At 51.2% G+C, this 19,824-nt stretch overlaps 9 protein-coding genes across 9 annotated transcripts; 2 read left to right on the top strand and 7 right to left on the bottom strand.

Annotated features, from left to right (window-relative positions):
- Window positions 1-926: 926 nt before the first annotated feature.
- Window positions 927-1,305, top strand: TRIREDRAFT_70017 (ribosomal protein S19/S15; the record flags this gene model as incomplete). Its single annotated transcript, XM_006969430.1, has 3 exons — window positions 927-969; window positions 1,044-1,059; window positions 1,119-1,305. 3 exons carry the CDS (start codon window positions 927-929, stop codon window positions 1,303-1,305), a joined length of 246 nt encoding a protein of 81 aa, XP_006969492.1.
- Window positions 1,306-1,687: 382 nt separating this feature from the next.
- TRIREDRAFT_33085 (transcription initiation factor TFIID25) lies at window positions 1,688-2,253 on the bottom strand (the record flags this gene model as incomplete). Its single annotated transcript, XM_006969378.2, has 2 exons — window positions 1,688-2,092; window positions 2,185-2,253. Coding segments are annotated over 2 exons (474 nt in total), but the record flags the coding sequence as incomplete, so codon positions are not given.
- A 739-nt stretch (window positions 2,254-2,992) lies between these two features.
- TRIREDRAFT_52451 (ER lumen protein retention receptor) lies at window positions 2,993-3,994 on the bottom strand (the record flags this gene model as incomplete). The annotated part of the gene is made up of 4 exons (XM_006969410.1): window positions 2,993-3,590; window positions 3,658-3,724; window positions 3,810-3,868; window positions 3,967-3,994. 4 exons carry the CDS (start codon window positions 3,992-3,994, stop codon window positions 3,097-3,099), a joined length of 648 nt encoding a protein of 215 aa, XP_006969472.1. The 3' UTR covers window positions 2,993-3,096.
- A 904-nt stretch (window positions 3,995-4,898) lies between these two features.
- On the top strand, window positions 4,899-5,832 carry TRIREDRAFT_124065 (uncharacterized protein; the record flags this gene model as incomplete). The annotated part of the gene is made up of 3 exons (XM_006969429.1): window positions 4,899-4,919; window positions 5,126-5,178; window positions 5,281-5,832. 3 exons carry the CDS (start codon window positions 4,899-4,901, stop codon window positions 5,684-5,686), a joined length of 480 nt encoding a protein of 159 aa, XP_006969491.1. The 3' UTR covers window positions 5,687-5,832.
- A 3-nt stretch (window positions 5,833-5,835) lies between these two features.
- On the bottom strand, window positions 5,836-7,121 carry TRIREDRAFT_70001 (uncharacterized protein; the record flags this gene model as incomplete). The annotated part of the gene is made up of 4 exons (XM_006969409.1): window positions 5,836-5,920; window positions 5,976-6,557; window positions 6,613-6,726; window positions 6,796-7,121. 4 exons carry the CDS (start codon window positions 7,119-7,121, stop codon window positions 5,836-5,838), a joined length of 1,107 nt encoding a protein of 368 aa, XP_006969471.1.
- Window positions 7,122-8,033: 912 nt separating this feature from the next.
- TRIREDRAFT_37525 (GPCR, GprK-type) lies at window positions 8,034-9,896 on the bottom strand (the record flags this gene model as incomplete). Its single annotated transcript, XM_006969380.1, has 5 exons — window positions 8,034-8,835; window positions 8,908-8,991; window positions 9,058-9,143; window positions 9,195-9,362; window positions 9,450-9,896. Coding segments are annotated over 5 exons (1,587 nt in total), but the record flags the coding sequence as incomplete, so codon positions are not given.
- A 1,864-nt stretch (window positions 9,897-11,760) lies between these two features.
- TRIREDRAFT_112086 (uncharacterized protein) lies at window positions 11,761-13,572 on the bottom strand (the record flags this gene model as incomplete). The annotated part of the gene is made up of 2 exons (XM_006969408.1): window positions 11,761-13,336; window positions 13,394-13,572. 2 exons carry the CDS (start codon window positions 13,570-13,572, stop codon window positions 11,761-11,763), a joined length of 1,755 nt encoding a protein of 584 aa, XP_006969470.1.
- A 219-nt stretch (window positions 13,573-13,791) lies between these two features.
- TRIREDRAFT_112085 (uncharacterized protein) lies at window positions 13,792-16,282 on the bottom strand (the record flags this gene model as incomplete). The annotated part of the gene is made up of 7 exons (XM_006969407.1): window positions 13,792-14,001; window positions 14,104-14,199; window positions 14,229-14,875; window positions 14,932-15,212; window positions 15,268-15,698; window positions 15,744-16,127; window positions 16,199-16,282. 7 exons carry the CDS (start codon window positions 16,280-16,282, stop codon window positions 13,792-13,794), a joined length of 2,133 nt encoding a protein of 710 aa, XP_006969469.1.
- Window positions 16,283-16,697: 415 nt separating this feature from the next.
- TRIREDRAFT_23382 (uncharacterized protein) lies at window positions 16,698-17,764 on the bottom strand (the record flags this gene model as incomplete). The annotated part of the gene is made up of 2 exons (XM_006969376.1): window positions 17,455-17,764; window positions 16,698-17,378 (listed from the first exon to the last, which is right to left on the bottom strand). Exons 1-2 carry the CDS (start codon window positions 17,752-17,754, stop codon window positions 16,698-16,700), a joined length of 981 nt encoding a protein of 326 aa, XP_006969438.1. The 5' UTR covers window positions 17,755-17,764.
- Between the last annotated feature and the right edge of the window lie 2,060 nt (window positions 17,765-19,824).

The following is a 19,824-nucleotide window of genomic DNA, read 5'->3' as shown; positions in this document are numbered from 1 at the left end:
TGCGCAGACAAATGCACCTGTGGACGAATCACTCTTGACGTTGCTCAACCTTAGCAGAGCCAAGTTCGATAGTCCTGAGCGGCACTGCAACTCTGAGTGGACTCCCACCAAATGGAAATACTGCTGTACTCTGTGTAGTTCGAAGTTCACCTCGCCATACTGCTCTGAATGTCGTATCCCTCGGTATGCGAACTGCACGGGATGCCGAAACGATATTGCGAGGAAATCGACAAGACATCGCATCATGGAGGCATTTGTCGGCGACCTCGTACAACTACAGGAGAGCGAATCTCGATTCCCCCGCAAGATCCCGGAAAGCTGCGAAGACTACACTGAAGTCTTCCTCTCCCACGCCCGTCTTTATGTTCTTGCGGACAAGTACGATATTCCCGAGCTGCGAGAGTACTGCCTGGACAATCTCTACGACGATCTCCTGAATCGTAATGTCCATGCAGACCGCATCGAAGACCTTGTCGACTTGGCGAAATACTCATTCGCCAACACAATCGAAAGGGATAATCTGCGCAAGCTCGTGGTAGAGTACTGTGCCTGCTTTATAAAGCAGCTGACCAAGAGCGATGGCTTCAAGGACCTGGTCGACGGATGCCCAGACTTTGGAAGCCAGCTACTGGCGGAGGTTGGAAGGTATATGGAATAGATATCGCGAGATGTGACAGTATAGTCTCACAGGCAGGTTTACTTAGGCACCTCATGGCTCTAGGCCATGCTTATGAGCCAAAGTGGTTAATAAACAATTCCATGTTGAATGCCGCCATAGGTAGTGCAGAGGTCCGCGCCAGAACCAGGCATGTGGAACGAGCACATGTCACTACTCTCGATCACGTGACCCAATCGCTCCGAAAGATTTCTAGAACATCACCACCAAAAGACTCCAAGCCGGACATCAAGATCATACTAACGCCATAATGTTGCCCACACGAGCGCTCCTCAAGCGCTCCGTCTGGAAAGGTAATTTCACAGTTTCCCGCGAAATACCCCAATCTACCCAAGGAAACCTCAAAGCTAACGATAAACCCTCACAGGCCCCAACCTCGTCCCGTAAGCCAGAGTTCCTCCAACATCACCCACACGAACCACACACTCACACGAACTTCTAGTCTCAACATCGTCTTTCCTAAGGGCCCCAACGACAAGGTGCCCCCCGTCCGAACGCAGGCCCGCTCGGCGACCATCCTGCCCAACTTTGTCGGGCTCAACTTTGAGATTCACAATGGCAAGGACTATCACCAGGTGACGATTACGGAGGACATGGTGGGACACAAGCTGGGCGAGTTTGCGCCGTAAGTCGCCAGTTCGAATTGTTTCTGCAGTGTGAGGGACGACGTGTAGCTGACTGTGGATGATAGGACACGGAAACCGAATATCTGGGATAGGAAATAAATGGGTTGGAGAGAAGAGAGAGGATGAAGACTTGTACAAATACTGTATCAACGCCGTAATGCCAACAAATTTTGCATGATATCACATCAATGGCGCATGAGAATACGATCTGAGAGAAAGGAAAAGCAATCTTGTATCGTATCGGAGCAATTCAACAAAAAGACCCGTAGGTCTACCCTTGATAGCCATATCCAACGCCAAATCCCCAACGCCGTAGCAAACCTCGTCTTGCCAGCCGAAATTATACCCTCTCATCCTCTCCTTTAGATCAAAGGAACAAAACTACTCATCGGTAAAACTCGCTCCTCTTCACATTAACACCATACTCCCCGACCGCCATCCCCAAATCCTCCATCGTCAACACCGTCCGGTTCTGACTCCCGCCCTGTCCACCACCTCCAAAACCAGGTCTCTGAATCCCCAACGGAGCACCTTTGCCCTGCTCTTTGCTGCCCGGCTGCCCAGACTGCTGTCCCGGGATGGGGAATCCCGCAGCCGCGCCGAGCGTGCCCATCGGGTTGTTGGTGTTGCTCGCCCCGCGGATCCGGCTGTACTGATACGCGTCGGCCGCGATGTCGGCAATGAACTTTTGCGTCGCGAGGGCCAGCAGACGAGCGAGCTTGGGGTCTGTCTGCGGAGGCGGAGGCAGACCGGCTTTGGTCATGTAGTAGTGCGTCACTGCATCGGGAATCTTTTTGTCACCACAAAGCAAGAACCCACCATGGTCAGCAAAGCGAATCCACATCATCTCCAGAGTCATGACTTGTTGGGGGAACAACGTACAATGGGCGCATAGTCGTCAATCTTGCTGAGAAACTCTCGCAGCGAGACGTCCTTGCGGGTGGGGAGCTTGTTCAGATCCTGGGCTTGCGCGAGGGCGTCGGGGACAGCGTCGGGCGGGCCGTTTTCCGGCGCGACTTGCTTCTCGACGTTTTCGGGCGGCGCGTCGCTTTCCATGATGGCCTTGATTTCCTGATTTAAAGAGAGATAGGAAATGAGTGGGATGATGTTGGATACGAAGAATGAGAATCACGCTGGAAGGCTTGATGAATGATGATGATGGATGGTTATCACGTGACTGGCCTGCTTGCATGTATCTTACACAAAGGGCACCTCTTCGATGCGACAATCAAGAAAAAAATGAATAGGGCAAGAAAAGGGAGACAATAAGATAGGTTTCTTCAGGAGAAATTGAGGGCAAACCCGCCCAATTCGGTTTATCCTCCAGTCGTTCTCACATTGTTCTCACTGCTGTCCGGTTTGTATAGCGCCATCACGTAGAGGATAGCTTCACCAAGCTCAGCTCAAGCTACCTGGATCAAAACACATTCAATTGACTGCCCTCTAATTTTTTTTTTTCGTCCGCAACGTACATGGCCCAAACTCATGGAATCCTCACATGTAGAGATGACGCCCATTCCCTTACTGCCGCCAAACCGAGCATTACCATCAAACGCCGCCAATGCAATCATTGCCCCCCTCCGGAAAAAACACACTGGATCGATTCTGTAAATTGTCGTAGCCGCACAACTCCCACTTTTCCGATGACAAGCAGAATCCTGACCCCCGTCTACTTTGTAGCTGCCACCACGTCATCCCCTAAGCATACTGTCCGTGATGGCTTGTTCCGTGCTGTGTCACGACAGACCATCACTCGTCTCTCCCCCGCTGAGCACCCAGTAGGATGCTATTCCTTTAAACGGGCAGCTTGAATTTCTTGCCCTTGAGAACCTTGGTGTAGTAAATGTAGAAAAAGTCGCTGTAGAGGACCGTCTGAATGATACCGGCGATGATGGCGATCCAGTCAACCTTATACTTGGGATCGGCAAGGTAGCGGTAGATCCAGTTCGGAATGTAGAGGGCGCGGTAGCTGCCGAGTGCGAAGAGGTAATGGGTCGTGATGGTCTCGGCCTCGCCGGTGCGCTGCAACATAAACAGCTGCGGGAGGATGGCCACAGACTCGAGCCAGATGGAAAAGGCCCACAGGATCTCGGACGGCGTGTACTTGACGGGGAAGAGGATCGCGAGCACGGCAGCGCCGGCGAGGAGGTACTGGACGCGGAAGGTGTCGAGGTTGGCGGCGTTGGTGGGCTTGTAGGCGTTGGTCATGAGGTAGATGATGTAACCCTGCGAGCCGATGAAGAGGATCTTGAAGACGAGGTTGTAGAGGTTGTCGGTCGAGAAGAGATCTGCCCGTGTTGTTAGCCTGCGTCGGTCTCGCCATTGGACATGCTCCGTGGCGATTGAGCTGCGTACCGAGATATCTGGTGAGGTAGACGAGGAGGTACAGCCCTTGCGACTTGAAGGAGATGCCGGAACAGCTCTGCAGGGCAATCGATGGGTTAGCTGACGGCAAGCTGACAGTTGAAGAAGCTGCGAAAGCGACAGCATTCGGAAAAGGGACGCACCTTGAGCTGCACCATCTTGTGCAGCAGTATCAGGATACTCGCCAGATGCGAGAAATCCCCTGTTCCTGCGTTAGCGCATCTTCCGTCTATCCATCACGGCATGTCGCTGAGGAAGAGCTTCCATTCCGGTTCAGCCTGGCGACAAGGTGCCACTCACCCGCAACACGGAAGACGTTTAGCGCCATGGTGGCCCTGAGCTCGAGAGGCAGAAGGAGGCAAAGGAGAGAAGAGAAGTAGAAGCGATAGACGGAGATCTATCTAATCAGCGACGGCTGCACGATCCGAAAGTCGAGATCCGTTGGGAGTTGGAAACGAGCGAAGGAGGCGATAAGATTGGATGATGCAGCAAAAAGGACACGAACGCGACTGGCATGTCATTGGGTGGAAGCTCCAAGGGAGGCGCACGGTGTCGATGGCTGGTTGACACGGTGGCGACGATTGGCGTTGGTTCTGCACGCAGAAGAACAAATCTGCGGCGGCTTAAAAATGGCACGTTGTCGATCTGCTGTGCGTGTGCGTCCTTGGCATCTGTACAGTATTAAGGTATTGCGCTGGACGCTTGATCTGTGCGACACTCAATCGACTCCATGTATGAATGAATCGTACTCTGGAGGCCGAAGCATGAAGCCGTACTACTACAGCTGGAGCCGTCTCCAACCTGTGCCCCGTCCCTAGGTAAGGTACATGTTGATGACAATGACATCATTGCATCTTGACCAAATTCATCGCAGCTTGTGTCTGTGAAAGCACTCGCTTCTTCGCAGCATCACGACTTGAATCAGGCATAAAGAAGAATATTTCAACATCTATCGCTGTGGTTTTCGTGTCATCACAAGTTGAGACAGATGTCCTTTACTTTTCGTTGATGCTGCTGGAGCTGCGGCCACAGTGCGTAAGCTCACTCTAGCACCTCAGCAGGTAGGTAGTATAGAGCACATGCCCGGAATGGCCATCAACTGAGCTGTAGGTCTGACTTTCAGCAAAAGATTGAGCACACAATTGAGCTAGAATTCATCTATATTTCAACATCCATACCATGTATTTTCCTGCCATATATGCAATGCTGTACTACTTAGCAAGAAGGCTACAATGCGACCTCATCTGTTCTTTGTAAGCTTACCTACCCAGATGCACCCAAGTCAACATTCGCTTAACCAACTCAAAGCGGATGACCAAGGACAGGAATACCACCTTGACACACAAAGCGGGGGGCTGTATCATGCATGTCGTGGTCTTTTTCAGAATCCTTCCTTTCTCTACCAAGCATACATACTGTCTGCTGAAGCTTGGTGGTACCTATGGTCATCTCATGACAGTGGTGTCCGAGTCAAGTCTACAGCATCCCGCCTTTCTTTAAGAGCACGATAGTGTAAGCGTTCTTACATAGGTACCTAAAGCCCCCAGGTAAGAGACTCAACCCTTTACACAGGTCTGCTCTCAACTAAATGATTCCATAGTTGTCGCCTCATAGACTCAACATGAGCGTCACCCAACTCATCGAAAAGCACTTCCAGACCCTCAGGGCCGACCCCCAAGCATGGCGTGCTCTATGGGCCCCCGACGCCGTTCTGGAAATGCCCTACGCAGCGCCTCCTCACCCGACCCGAATGGAGGGAATCGATGCCGTCGCCGCCACTGCGTCCTTCTTTGCTAACAGCATGGGAGACGACTTTAACGTGCAGATCAAAAAGGTGTACCCCGTTGAGGGTGACGATGCCGCGTTTGTCGAGTACGTCATGGCCGGGACGGTGACGACGACGGGGAAGCTCTATAAGCAGGACTACATCTCGTATGTCCGCGCGGAGAATGGCAAATTTGTCTTGTTTCGGGAGTATTTTGACACGGCGCGAGTAGCCGCTGCTTTTACACCTAGTTGAACTGCTCGATGAATGGTACGATTCCAATGCTGGCGGGTTTCTCCGTGCTTCGACGATGTATTGCATTAGGAATCTATTGAGATGTGAATATTTACGACAAGAATGAAACACAAGTTTAGTCTGGGTAGCATGTATGCGCTGAATGGAGTTTATGGCTTCAGTCCCTGCGCCTTCAAGAAAGTAAAGATCTTCTGGAATGCTTGCGGAGCAATCTTGTGGAAGTTGAGGTTATGTCTACGATTCAGTCAGCACACTACCATTCGAGAAAAGGAGTCTTTGGGATACTCACCCAGCAGGAAGATTGTCCACATATTCAAGAACCTTTGCGCCCGTAAACAGCTCCTTGGTGCCATTGACAACACCAACACAGTTCCCACCACAGGCAGAAACGTCAAACTGTCCCTGCAGCACAAGAACAGGCGCCTTGATATCCTTGTAGTTGACCGTCGTGGCAAGCACCGAAGGAAGCTCTCCCACAGCAAAAGGCTCACTGGCAACATTAAACGTATACTCTGCAACCGTGTGCTCAAAGTGCGGCTCCGCATAGTACACATACGTCTCGGCATACAGGTCCGACGTAGTCAGATATCCGGAATCCAAGTGTCCCCAGCGAAAAGGGTTCTGCGTTTTCGCAACTCGAAGACCTGCGCCGGCGACAAAGGGCGCAAAGTAGTCAAAGGTGCCGCTGAAGCCGGTCAGGACGAGGCCGTCGACGGGAACGTGCGAGGCGGCGCCGGAGGAGATGTAGGAGCCGTAGCTGTGGCCTATGAGGGCGACCTGGGTTGCGTGGGCTTTGGTCTTGGCGTAGTTGACGAGGCCTTCGAGGACGGCGACTTCGACTTGGAATTGGGCGTCTGTCAAGGAGTTGACTCTGTTGCAAAGATGAGTATATAGCCATTTATGTGATGCAGTGAGGCGAGGCTTACTTGGGTGATGATCCAACGCCGATGCGGTCGTAGCTGAGCACCGAATAGCCCTGGGCAAGCGCAGCATCCACAAAATTGTACTTTTCACTACCAAGAAACTTTGGGTTCCAATACCTGTAACAAGACCGTCAACATTCAAATCGCTCCCTTCAACGAGATCGAGCAAGAAAAAGAAAGTCTCACAGCTTCGACTCAATGATTCCATGTGTAAGCACCAGCGTAGGCCCTCCATTGCCGCACAAAGTCGCTCCCACGGTATACGTGCTTTTCACAGGCTCGGACATGTTTGCTTCGATGGGAAGGGGATCGGCAGATGTGGTCACATCCCGACGGGTCAAGTTGAGCGTCAGAGCAGCGGCATCCCAATCATCGTGGATATCAGCAGTCACGATGAAGCGAGGCGTTGAAACGGTGATTGGGATCTGAACCTCGCGGCATCGGACTGAAGTCGACTGCGGCAGTGCCTGGGCCGCCGCAGCAAAGATGGGAAGCAGTTGATGGAAGTGCATCTTGGCAAGTATGATTAGAGAGCTGTCGAGTTGTTGAGGATGATGGTTGAAGATGGAGTTGCCATTGTCGTTCTTGATTGCTATACTTATATCTTTCAACTGCCTGACCTCTTCGACAAGTCGTTTAGCAACTCACCATACAATTTGCTAGATTCGTAATACCAACAGATAGCCTCAATCCTTAGTCAAAACTGACTACACTGCGTGCTTACAACTTACGAGGTCGGCTAATTGGCGATACAGCATTCATCAGATGCCTACGTAGCTCGACTATCGCCAGATTCAATAGCGATCCCATCCCACATGCAACTACTAGTCTCGTCCTCCCACATGCTTACATCTCCATTATGCCGTAAGCAGGAGACCCGACAGCTACTACATGCGAAGCTTGACTCTATCGAGCCTGTGGTCCCCCTTGTCCGACATAGTTCCTTATCCACATCTTTTGGAATCACAGACGGAAGGATTCGAATCAGCGATTGAGCTGGCCAATTGTATAATTTACCGTAGAACCACAGCTCTTGACAGGGCTGCATCGGTTATCAGGCCATGCGACGGAGACCTCCTATCTCTCGGCAGTTGTTTTCGTCATTCATATGCAGCCACCTGCATGCTAGGGCTGAGGAATATTGCCGAGATACGTGTAATTCTCATTGGGGCCCATGCAAAAAGAGCGTCAAATACCAAGTGTATATGCTGGCCATCCATTTAATGATAACTACCATCTATGCTTGCTTGTTGTTGTACGGAGTATATCCCTTGGAACATGAACATGTGGTAATCCCACAATACCCAATAATCTAAAACCCTGAAGAAAGAACAGTGAGAAGCCGCCAAATCCACCTACATAACATGATGGACTAAATGCATTATCCGATTCGTAAGAGTCGACCCCGACTTCCACGTCCGTTCTGTTTGCGTCGTCTCAGTCGAACGCCGCCGCTTCCTGGACTGCATCTCATCGACAAACTTTGGCCAGGTATTCGTCAAGACAAGATACTTGATGTGGCTCTCTATGCTGTCAAACACCGTGACATCAAATACATCTGGAATCTCGCCATGGTATCTCCCCCGATACGTTGCTCTGCTATTTGTCTCCAAAGCACTGTCTGTCTCATAGGACCGGACAGGCGCGACTTCAATGTCGAAGGGCGTCGCTGGGTTGATGTATGACTCTCCGCAGACGGTGCGGGCGGCCTTCTCAAAGATGGCCTGCAAGCGCTTGACTTCGCTGGACGACAAGTTGAGGGGAAACTCGGCGTCTCTGGGACTGATGTAGTCAATGTATATCGCCAAAGCGCTGTTGTACATCTGTCGCCTCTGTTCGCTGCTCAATTTCTCGATCCAGGACGATTTCCACTTGGCGACACTGGTCAAAAAGGCAACATTCTCTCCCGAAAAATCCCTCAGAGCAGAGAACTCCTGCAGCGGGCCCGGATCCTCGCTGAGGACCTGCTCAAGGACGTTCATTGTCAAGAAGCGTTCACCGAGATCTTCATCGAACAAATCGACGGCTCTCATCTTCGGGGTCGAGGCCTTGGCGGAGAATATCCAGTCTTCGGAAGACGATGCGCAGAGCGTGTGAGCAGTCGAGAAGGTGTCCCATTGTGCATTCAGGCGGGCTGCTCTCTTTTGTTGGGCCCGGAATCTGAATACCTGAAAGACGGGGACGAAGACTGTGAATATTTCAAACATGAGGATGGAGAGGTGAATCCTTGACGACGAGTGGTGAATCAGTACGTCTGTCCTTTGATCAAACATGGCGTTTGGGGTGATTTGCACTCACCATTGACTGGGCGTGAAATACTGATTCACCTTGTCAAAGGCGGGAACATAGGAGGCGATCATAAACATCGGTGTCGCATGAAGACTGAATCAATGTTCGGTCAGTCATAGGAAACACGTATCAGCACGGAAATAGGCCAGCTCAGCTTACTTGGAGATGCAGCAGCCGATGGTTTGTGTCCGCCATCCCATTGTATCACGAATCCCCCATGCTCGCCATATCAGAAAAGGCGCAACCTAGCAAGCCCATTAGCCAAGGCGACGACCCTCATTATAAGCCCGACATACGATCCACGTCCAGACGACCTGCCAAAGGACCGAAGGCCACCACTCCCAGCCTCGGCCGAGCTCGACAACCTGCTCCGGGATTGTCTCGCCGCGGAGCTCGGTGCCAGGAATGCCAAACGTGGGATGGTATTTTCGACATGCTACCCACATGCCAATGGTGAGCAGGAACTAAGAGCAACAGTTAGCATATCAACAAAGAAGACCGGACGGATGCCGCTTTGTCTTAAGCGCGGCGGCAGATAGTACAAGACGCACCTGAACGACCATCCCGAAGCCAATCAAGACCAGCGACCGCTTCGAATGATCATAACTCCTCAATCGACAAAGCCACGAGGCCTTGCCGCCCTTATTGCAGCCCGTCTCGACCCGCCGAGCAGCCGGATCCGTAAACTGCCTCTGCAGCTGTGCCACGCGGAGGAAGCGGAGGTTCGACGCGTGGAACAAAGCCACGCCCAGCGGGAACCAGAGGCTCATGAAGAAGTACTGGATGTCGTACGCGAGGACGACCGGCAGGGTCCGCCCCACGGGGTACGTGATCTGTGCGAGGATCCAGTAGATGTGCAGGAAGGCGATGGCGCAAAAGGACAGCGGGAGGCCGCGGATCTTGAGGACGGGGACATCGCGGTTGAGCCAGCAGAAGAGCATGCCGGCGAGGACGAGCGTCGTCCATGATGCGCACCATGAGATGTAGAAGATGCCGACGCCGTCAAAGTTGGGGGGACTGGGCGGGAGTGTGTAGACAGATGCCATGGTGGGAGCTATTCTGTGGGAAAAAAAGAATCGATGTGTGGAAGAGGGAAGGTGACTAGAAGTGAGAGAGCTCGTAGACTCTCTCAAGCCAAGGCCACGCTGATGCGGAAGCGCTGGCGTTGGGAAAGGAGTTGGACGGAGGGCAGGCCTCGCCTGTTATGTCTGCTTCGAGGCGTCATGAAAGCATTGCTACAGCCCTTACGTTATATGAAATGTTCTATCTTTGATCGCCTACTCTCGTTCTTCTGGTAGGTTACTCTGTAAATCTGCTCTGCCCTTGTTGATCACTGGGCTAATAGACGCCGTGTCACCGCCGGCTTCTAGATACGTAGAGTAATGAGAGACATCCTGGGATATCACCCCGGCTTTATTGATCGTGCTGAAGGCTGACTTTATGGCGGTCTAGTAAGAGATTGCTCGACTAGAGAACCTGCGAGTAATTGCCTGCGTAAGTCATTACGCGGTATATTACCTCCTGTGTTAGTTGATGCGAGGGAGAGGTAGGCTGTCGCCGGGACCAGGGAACGAATACCCGGGTCCTGTCATGTTGGCTGCTGCATTTTGCCCAAGACATGTCTCACTCTCTGCCATCCAGGGCTAATATATGGAAAAGAAGAAAGAAGAAAAAAAAAGAGCACGGCTTAGCTAGGCAAGGGATGAGAAAGAAAAATCGTGGCCTTGGCACTGCAGCTGTGGCGTATCAAGGTTGGGACATGATTCGACGCGTCTGCCAGGGAAGCATCAAGCATCAGTGGCATAATGGGCTGAGGGGGGGCAAGCTTGACGAGGCAACTCGCATCCAACATATCTCAGCTCAACGACCAAATCGTAACGCCGCCAAACCCTTGGGACGGCAGGGATTTTTCCATCGGAGTAAGGCCGATCCCCGCATCGACAAAGCCGGTCTCCCTTGACGCTTTGACGCTCTTGTGGACGAGGCGCACCTTGCTCTTTGCAAGAGTGGCAGAAGCATGGGGTGATGAGCTTGGCCTGGTGACTCTTTTCCTTCTTCTGCTTTGTTCCGTATACGAGACTTGGCTGAGTAGGCGATCACAATGCGTAGTTGTCTTATAGTCATCTCATTGCAAACTTCGTCTCAGCCAATCGGCTCGCGGCTTCTCTCAACTCTTTGACCGGTGGGCGTGTGTGATTTTATGCCTCTTCCATCATGGCTCACGGCCAAGGATTTCCATGGCCAACCCACATACACGATGCCCGCATATTGCCTTGTGACACGGCTTCACGGGCGAGGCACGTTGCTCTGTGCGTACAGCAGCAAAGTTCAGTGTGACGCTTTCGGATCGATCTGATGCTAGCTCCTCACCAAGAGCTGCATGGACGCACAATTTGTCATTCCCAGGGACCGTGCCGTCCCTTTCATGCAAGGGGGTTGGCTATGTATGTGCCGTGGGGTTTGTCTGTTGGGTGCGATGCCCTCTCGGACAATCTGGGACCTGAGCCAATCGAAGAGCCGAGATGGATCCTGTGGTGTCCTTGGATGGGACTGTAACGCAGGATGCCATGTGTGAGAGAAAGGTGGCCATGGAGATGCAACTACGTGCATAAGTAATTTACATGTTGCTCGCATCGAGTCCATGCATGGGAATAACATGAAGATCATGCAATTGAATGCAAGCTCAGGACTCGAGCAAGAACCAGCTCTAAAGAAGCAACCTCGAAGTGTACGAAATCATAAGTCTGAGCAAAACGAGAAAGACGGAACAATGACTGAGCAAACATCAAACAGCCACTTGATTTATAGAAGAATGAGAGAAATATGCCTTCTCTTTGTATGTAATTGACATACCGAGAGTCATTACGGCCGCTGATGCGCGCAAAGTGCACCCCCAGCTTTCCAATGCTTTGTCCCCAAATCAGGATACTCATAACCAGTGATGGCAATCAGACTCTCCAACTTGTCAATGGTGGTATTCCCTCCATGGGCTCCCACCACGACGGCCTCCCTCGGTAGCCCGTCGTCCACGGCTGCATCGAGCCACTGTCTCGCATATCCAATGTCGAATCGCACAGCATCTCCCATGCCACCATCATCCGGATCAGGGCTCCATACATCTGCCACGAAGGCGACGACGGCCTCGTCTTCTGCTGGACATGCCGAAGTTGCGATGCCATACGACCAGTCTCGCGCATGGGGGTTTTCATCTCTCCACAAGGAGCGAAATTGAATGTTTTCATCCTTCAACACGAATGGATTACTTTCGTTATATGTGGCGAACTTGACATGTCCATTGTTGATAGAAGAGTAAAATCTCTTGGCCACATCAGGTACGACAAGTGTTGCCCCAGCCTTGACATAATCCGGCACTCCTCCCGCATGGTCGCGATGGTGATGGCTCGGAACAATATGCGTAACAGTCTTGTTGAACATTTCTTTGACCCATTGGATCAGGATGCGAGACCGATGAGGCGCCGCATCGGTAATCAGGACGCCGTCGGTGAAATTGAGAACAAGCTGGACGTAGTCTGCGTAACCGACATAGACGGCCATGATCTGGGGAACATCAGGGATCGGATGGGTAACAACAACGGCTGATGTGTTGAAGAAGGACTCAAACGGCCCGCCCCAGAGACCGGCTTCGAAGTACTCGTGGACTTCGGACCGAGGGTAGAGGGGATTTTGCTTTGGTGCCTGAGGAGAGGATGTGTCTTCAGCTGGTAAGACTGGATCAAAGAATCCGGTTTGGAAAGGTGGATTGATGGAGATGCTGTCCAGCTTGACATCTTCGAGAACATCTGTCGAATTGAAGATTGTCTGCAGACGGTAAGGCAGTTGAAGACTGAAAGTAGACTCATCGTCAAAGCCGACGGTTGAATAGTTTGATAGAAGTAGATCGTTTGTGACATTGCCATACGTTGCGTGGGTTTCCAAAGAACGTATCTTGTACGGCCGATGGCTCGTGGCATTCACAATGAGACTTAGCCCGAAATTGTCCAGTTCCAAGATGGTGAAGTGATTCTTTGTAAGTGGTTCGGCCATGTCGTAGGTCCGAAGGCAAGACGACGATTGATCCATTTTCTGCAGCAACCAAGGAAGTGCAAACTGCTTCGCCTGATGAAGCAAATAATCGGCGAGGAACGAGTCCACATATCCCAGTGTCTGTGTTGGATCGTTGACGAAGAATGAGTTCTGCCCTTTTGTAAAGCAAGCATATCCGTCCTTGCCGTCTTTGAGAACGATGGTGTAGTTCATGGAGGGCTCAAGGCCAGGCTGAGCCCAGATCCAGTAGTCATTGTATCGGTAGTATCGGTCGATACGAGCTCGGAAGCCGGAAGAGAAGTCGAAGGAGAGTATTTCGGATCCTGCTTCGGCGACGGATTGGTCTGAGTGGTAGAGGTTGTAGTTTTGGGTCAGAGTTTGCGAGCGATAGATGCTTACGCATGTGTTAGATTTTGCCTCGTCTGGCTTGTCGATGGGGAGGGAAGCTCACCCTTCAGCTTTAAAGACCAGTCTTTGAACCGCTTGAAGAGCCTCAAAGCCTCCAAGTGAGTCAATGACACTTCTCAATAGCGTCGATGCGTCCGTGGTGTTGTTACAAGGTGCCTCATTGGCAGAGACTAGCTGGCTTGCACCAGAAATGGCCAACAGAAATAGGGCCTTGAGCTTCATATTGACTGGATAAAAGGTTTTGCTAGACTTGTGAGTTTGCTTGTTGCCTCAAGAAATCGTCAATTGCAGAAGCGATGGTTGCCGAGAGTTTATATACTTGAGGAGAAGTTTTGTACGCCTACTCCTGGAAGATGATCATTGACGAAGGGGAATATACAGCCACGCAACACGCGGCTCTACCACGCGTCAGGAAACCTTGTCTCAAGTCACTGACGAGCACTAATCGTCAGAATTTAGATCTGAGAGCGGTACTCGGAATTTGATCCTGACAGGAACCTTTGTGCTGCCCCTGGTCAGTTTGGTGCGGAGGGCATTCATCATCTGCTCGCGCTTGGTCGGACCGCGGCACTTGTTAAAGACCGCGCTTCTAGGTCTGCCAAATGGCTGGGGGTAGGCGGAACTTTTCATGCCTGACGCAGAGATAGAAAGCTATTGAGTCAGTCTCGTATCGCCAAATCTGGCACTTGATGGAAGACTTGGGGGCGATTTAGGTCCAGTTCTGATGGATCGAAGGAGAAAGACTGCTCTCACATCAGGTTTGTCTGTATTTTGAGTAGCAGCAGGGGACTTGGACGAAATGACTCTAGAATTTGTATCACAAGCTTTCACAACTGAGGCGATTGTTTTCTGTATGCATAAAGCTATAGATAATCTACATGATGGGTTCTCAAAGGATCCAAGAAGCTGGCATTTGGATCCGCAACAGATCCTTGCGATTCAGCACCACCATAACCGACATCCAACCCGCTACTGCTTTCTGCATCAACGCCAACGTACATCATCGGTTCGAGGACCTCATCTTGATCCGGCTCCTGAAAGCTCTCAAGTTGATCAACATACCACCTCATCATCCGTGCCAAAGCCCCTCGAAAGACAACCGGCACAACAACGTTCTCGCTCCCCGCCACTTCGATTAGTTTGTCAAGAAGCTGTAACAAAAGCACCTTTGGGCTTAGGTGGATGTCATCCAACATACACGCAACGCTCTGCAGCATTCGGGCGGAGACATCAAACTTGATCAGCGTGACTGCTGCGTATGTGATGCGGGTGTATACGATGACGGGCATGACTCTGAGGGTTTCCGTTGGGATGCCCAGAAACGTGTTGATGACCGTTTGTGCGGAGCTGACGCACTGAGCAAGCGAGTTGGCGATGGCAATTGAGCCAGGATCATCGGAGCTTTTGGCCAGAGGCAGAGGACGCAGTCGATATGGCGGTCGGAAATCCTGCATATCATGTGCATCGTAAAAGGCCGGCTCATTAAGGCTTATCAACACCATATGGTAGTGCATCACCATCGGTTCTACATAGCATCAGTCTCCATATCTCGATCAGTCGTTTCTGACTGGGCGGTCTTACTATGTATGATCTCAGGGGAAACCTGGTGCTTCCACGATATCGCCCTTTCAATGCCATGCTTCAATACGCGACCAACTCTGTCGTCCGCTAAACAGACGTTGGACTCATTGTCGAGCCCAGCCGCCGACATGCATTCTTCCGCAATGATCTGCAGCTTTGTCCACTCTATCAGTCGGCGGTCGTTTAGGCATGCAGTTGGTGCGGCTTCAAGTACTCGTATACAATCATCAACCCAAGGTCCATAGCGGAGGATACTCGGCCGTCGATAAGAAAATGCCATACTTCAATAAACTGTCAGCTCGAGCAGAGTGCTCTTATCATGAAATTGATACTGACCTAGAGCAAAGAAAGTAACTTGCCAAGAACGTTCTGCATGTTTCTACCAACTGCTCTGAGCTGGCAAACGAGTCCTTGACTGGTGGAATCCAATACTGCTCGTCGTTTGAGGACCTCAAGTCCAAGGCCATGCTCCCAGCCAAGTTTGCGTAATGGCTAAACTTCAGCTTTCGAAAGTCCTCCATGGGACAGTACCACGCGGATAGCACGAGAAGTGCTTGAATCAGGTCAAGCGACTTGTTGCCCTTTATGGAAACCTCTTCCGTCACATACATGCCCGTGTTGCGGAACATGATCATGAAGAATGCCGGATCACGGTCACTCGAAGCAGCTGTGAGAATGGCCCTGAAGAGGGCAGGTTTGGCGTATCTGGTCTGCTGCCATGTCCAGTCCGATGGAACTTGCACGAGGGGATAAATAGGCGCCAGAGTCTGGAAAAATGTCGTGAATAGATCGTCTGCAAGCTCGGGGCTTACCAAACCAGTTGATATCGAGTCTTCTGGGGTAGAGTAAGAGAGTGCAGTTGGAAGAAATGTTTCTGGCGGCAGTGAATAGGCGAATGAAGTGGACGGCTGCTGAAAGTCCGGATGGAACGACTCAAAGACACTGTCAGGATGGGATCCTTCTGAATGCGCGTTGCCAGCAACGGCTTCAGCTGGAGAATGGGCAATGGCATCTTGGAGTTGCTGCAGCTTTTGCTCCAGTTCCTTGATCCTAGTCTCGTTCTTATTGCGCCTCCTCCGAATAGCCGGGGGCAGAAAGATACAATCCAGGTTGAACTTGGAACATCGGGCGCATTTCGGGGGACTGATTGATTGAGAGCTTTCAATGATGCATCTGATCTTCCTCTGACGACAGCCCTAAGATTATGATTGTGAGGCTGTGGCAAAAGAGAGAGAGAGAGAGAAGACAAGACAAGGTAAAGGCTTACTTCACAGGTACGATTGAGAGAAGTCGGTCTTGTTGTCTCAGCTGCTTGCTTAGGATGTGACTTCTCGGTAGATACGGCGCTCATTATGCCGGATCGTAACTGATTTGTTGAGTGGATGGGTTTGACGCGGCTGTTGCGCAAGTCCCGCGTCGGCAGTTGGAGATGCAGAAGCGCGGTGCCTCGTTTATGCCGCTCGCCGATACTACTGAAGTAGGGATGATGTTAGAATGCGGGGACTCGTCAGCTCAACTCATTAGATATGCTTCAATATTACGGCTAACTAGGAGAAATAAGAGAAATGGGGGGAAAGTAAGCTTAATCAATCTCCGATCGGAAACGGACAGTATATTATTATTTGGTCTCTTCCCCCAACCCCTGCCTCAACCTAAGGTACGTAAGCCCTTGCGTTTTTTTGGAGTCGTCTCACATGTTTCTCGTCGTTGTGAGTTATAGTCTCGTGTATTTGTTTCCCCTTCTCTACCTATAATACAACTCTCTCTTAGTTCCGTCGAAGATCAAAGTTGTCTGTCGGCGCCTCATCCTTGACAAGCTCCCACACATCGTCAATCTTCTTCACAACCTCCTCCGGCAGCGGCCCCTTGTCCAACCCGGCAACCGTCTGCTGCAGCTGCGAGATCTTGCTCGCGCCGAGCACAATCGCATCGCCCAGATGCTCCTTGAGCCCCGAATGATACGCCGCCCACCGATACGCCAGCTCGGCCTTGGGGATGCCCGCCGCAGCCGCCGTTTCGCTCCAGACATCCAGGGCTTCCAGCACCTTTGGCCGGCTGTACAGCTTGTGGTACATCTCGCCCACCAGCGTCGACTTGCTCCATCTGCCCTCGCCGCCGGATTCCTGCAGCAGCTGCTCCTTGGACTTTGACAGGAATCCGCCCGCAATCGCGCTGTAGGCGTAGAACGCGATGCCGTTCTCGCGGAGCAGGGGGAAGAGATTCGTCTCCAGCTTGCGGGCGACTGCGTTGTAGTTGCCTTGGTAGACGGTGGGAGGGACGAAGCCCTTTTCCTTTGTGATTCTGAGAACCTCCCTGACTTCGTCTGCGTTGAAGTTGGAGAGGCCAAACTTTTCGAACTTGCCCTGGCGGTAGAGGTCGTCGATGCCGGCTAGAGTCTCTTCCAGAGGTGTGGTGTTATCAGGTGCGTGGATGTAGAAGATGTTGACCTATGCATCAGGCTTAGTATCACGAAAAACAGCGAGAGGGAGTCCAATGTCAAGGCAGAAGAGTCGAGCAACTTACCTTGTCCACGCCGAGCCTTCGCAGACTCTCCAAGCCCCTCGCAACGACCTTTTCCCGCGTTGACTCGCCGGGTTTCCATCCTCCAATGTGCTTCGTGTCAATGGTGAACCGCTCCGCCGCCTTAATTTTCCCCAGAATCTCCTCGCTGATGCCGTACAGCTGGGCCGTGTCGAGCTGCTTGATGCCCGCTTGCTCAACGGCGTCGAGCAGCTCGGTGGCAAGCTCCGCGGTTGGGAACGCGCCGCCGGTGTCGATGCCGGCGGTGCCGAAGACGAGACGAGGTTTACTGACAGATCCCATTGTGATTATCGTTATCAATCCAGACTAGACACTATCAAGAGAATGCACGACAAGATTGGATAAAGACTAGTTTTCGAGAGGCCACAGTCTCTGTTATATACACGAGGATAGTCTCAGGGCACCACTGGCTTGGCTCAAGCAGCCTCTTCATATGGCCCAGCCGCGGCTCCTCATCATTACCGCTAATTCCGATGATGCCATTGCGTGGATACGCAGATCGAGCTATGGCCTCATTCTTCTCACGAGTATGAGCGAGAACTCCATCACGTTCCATGGCTTGGCGAAGCGAGTTTATCTTCGTTTTGTGGAGTTAAGGGGACGAATCGCGACCCGACGCGAGGCGGATATAGAGGCTAATGGAACATTTCCACCACACTTAATACTCCGTACTCCGTCTTGAACCCTGACAAGAGCTCTCCCCAGCAACTGGAAAGTAGCCGAGAGTCATCGAAAGCAACGAATCGCAACTTCTGGAGACAACAAGATGTCTGTATGTATTTGTAAGCGTGGAGACGATGATGCATAGACAGCCCCCGCCCCCTTGGCCCGTGTCAGTGGGCCGGAATTGGGGACTATACGATTTCAAAGCAGCCTCCCTTGTCCCTGAACCGTTCATTATTGGTGCAGTGTTAGACCTGGCAACTGTCTATAAACCTGTCAATTGTTTGCTTTTGAAACACGTATGTACAGCCACTTATTAGATGGCCACTTGTTGTTGTGGCTATGCTGTCCTTTGCGTGTAACTCGGCATCCTTCCACATCAACGGAACGCGTCACTAGCAGCTGGCTAGGTATCTCCGGCCCAATCGCCGAAACACCATACGATTATGACGAGTTAGATGGCTCTTCTAGATAAAAGCCTAGAAATCGAGAGGACGTTATCAATTCTGGCTTCAACTATGTGACCTACCAGTTACGAGTCCTCATAAGGGAATAAGCTTGGAAATAAGCACCCACATACTCAAACGCTACTATAATTCCGATCAATGATAGATCACTATACGAGGGATCGGAAGGATTCCTCGCTTTTCTCTAAACGGCAGGATATCTTATCACTTACAGCGACTGATAACTTTGAAGTGCTCTCTAACCATATCCACGGCGAGTCTTGCTGAGTCTCTTAATTGACTATTATACCAAGGAATTGTCGAAGAAGAAGAAACCATCCCTTGCCCCAAAACCATAACTAGCCAACAGTAGGATGTGTCGACTATCGCTCGTAGACCGATTAAATGCTACTACTTGTGCAAATACAAAAAAGGCTCCTTTGTCGTCTTTTGACGATCAAGAGCTATTGCGTCCAAAGAACGTATAAAACATGTCTACCCTATCATTGATTTGCAAAGTAACGGCAGGGTCATCTCGTTGGATAAATGAGACTTTGAAGAAGGCAGCAGCTCTGTGTGTTCCCATCAGATTGCCGTTGTATTCGGTCATTCCACAGCCTAGATTGTAGTATCTTTCACCATGGCCCAAGTGACCAAGTGGTTATCAACGATCATTATACGTAAATGAATTCGCATAGAAAAGCGAAAGGCTATAGTTGGTCTTCCTCATCGACAATGGAGAAGGGAAAGATGAAGCTAGAGAGAGAGAGTGAGTCGGAAGGGGAGCATTGGAGAATAAGCCTCGAATAGCTCCGAGAGGTCCCATCTACCCCAGGTTTCCAAATATCTCCAGCAGATGCTTGTCGGTCCTGGGTTAATGACAGAATGCGACATGGATTCTATCAAATGCTGCATGTTGGCACCTTGCTATATAATAGCTGTACCCCACAGATCTTTCATGGGACTAACGATCCGACAGCAATTCTGGTCCATCTCCAAATTTGCCACAAGGCTTTGACGCCGCGATGTCTGTAGGACGAAAACTCCGGCCAATTGGACCCACGATTCAATTGACTTCAATCTCCCCGTCATCAATGGGACTTCTTGCAAGTTCCCTCAAGTACCTGCCTGCTGTTTGCCGGAGTTTAGATTTTGTCGAAAGCTCACAGCCACGAGATAGTCTGAAAGAATTCGTCATAATGGGAAGCATAATCAGAGAACAAAGCGCCTGATAATGTCGTCT

Source organism: Trichoderma reesei (assembly GCF_000167675.1).
Source record: "Trichoderma reesei QM6a unplaced genomic scaffold TRIREscaffold_32, whole genome shotgun sequence".
NCBI classification, from domain to species: domain Eukaryota; kingdom Fungi; phylum Ascomycota; class Sordariomycetes; order Hypocreales; family Hypocreaceae; genus Trichoderma; species Trichoderma reesei.
The sequence above is the reverse complement of the archived record's forward strand: the minus strand, read 5'-3'. Positions and strand labels throughout refer to the sequence as shown.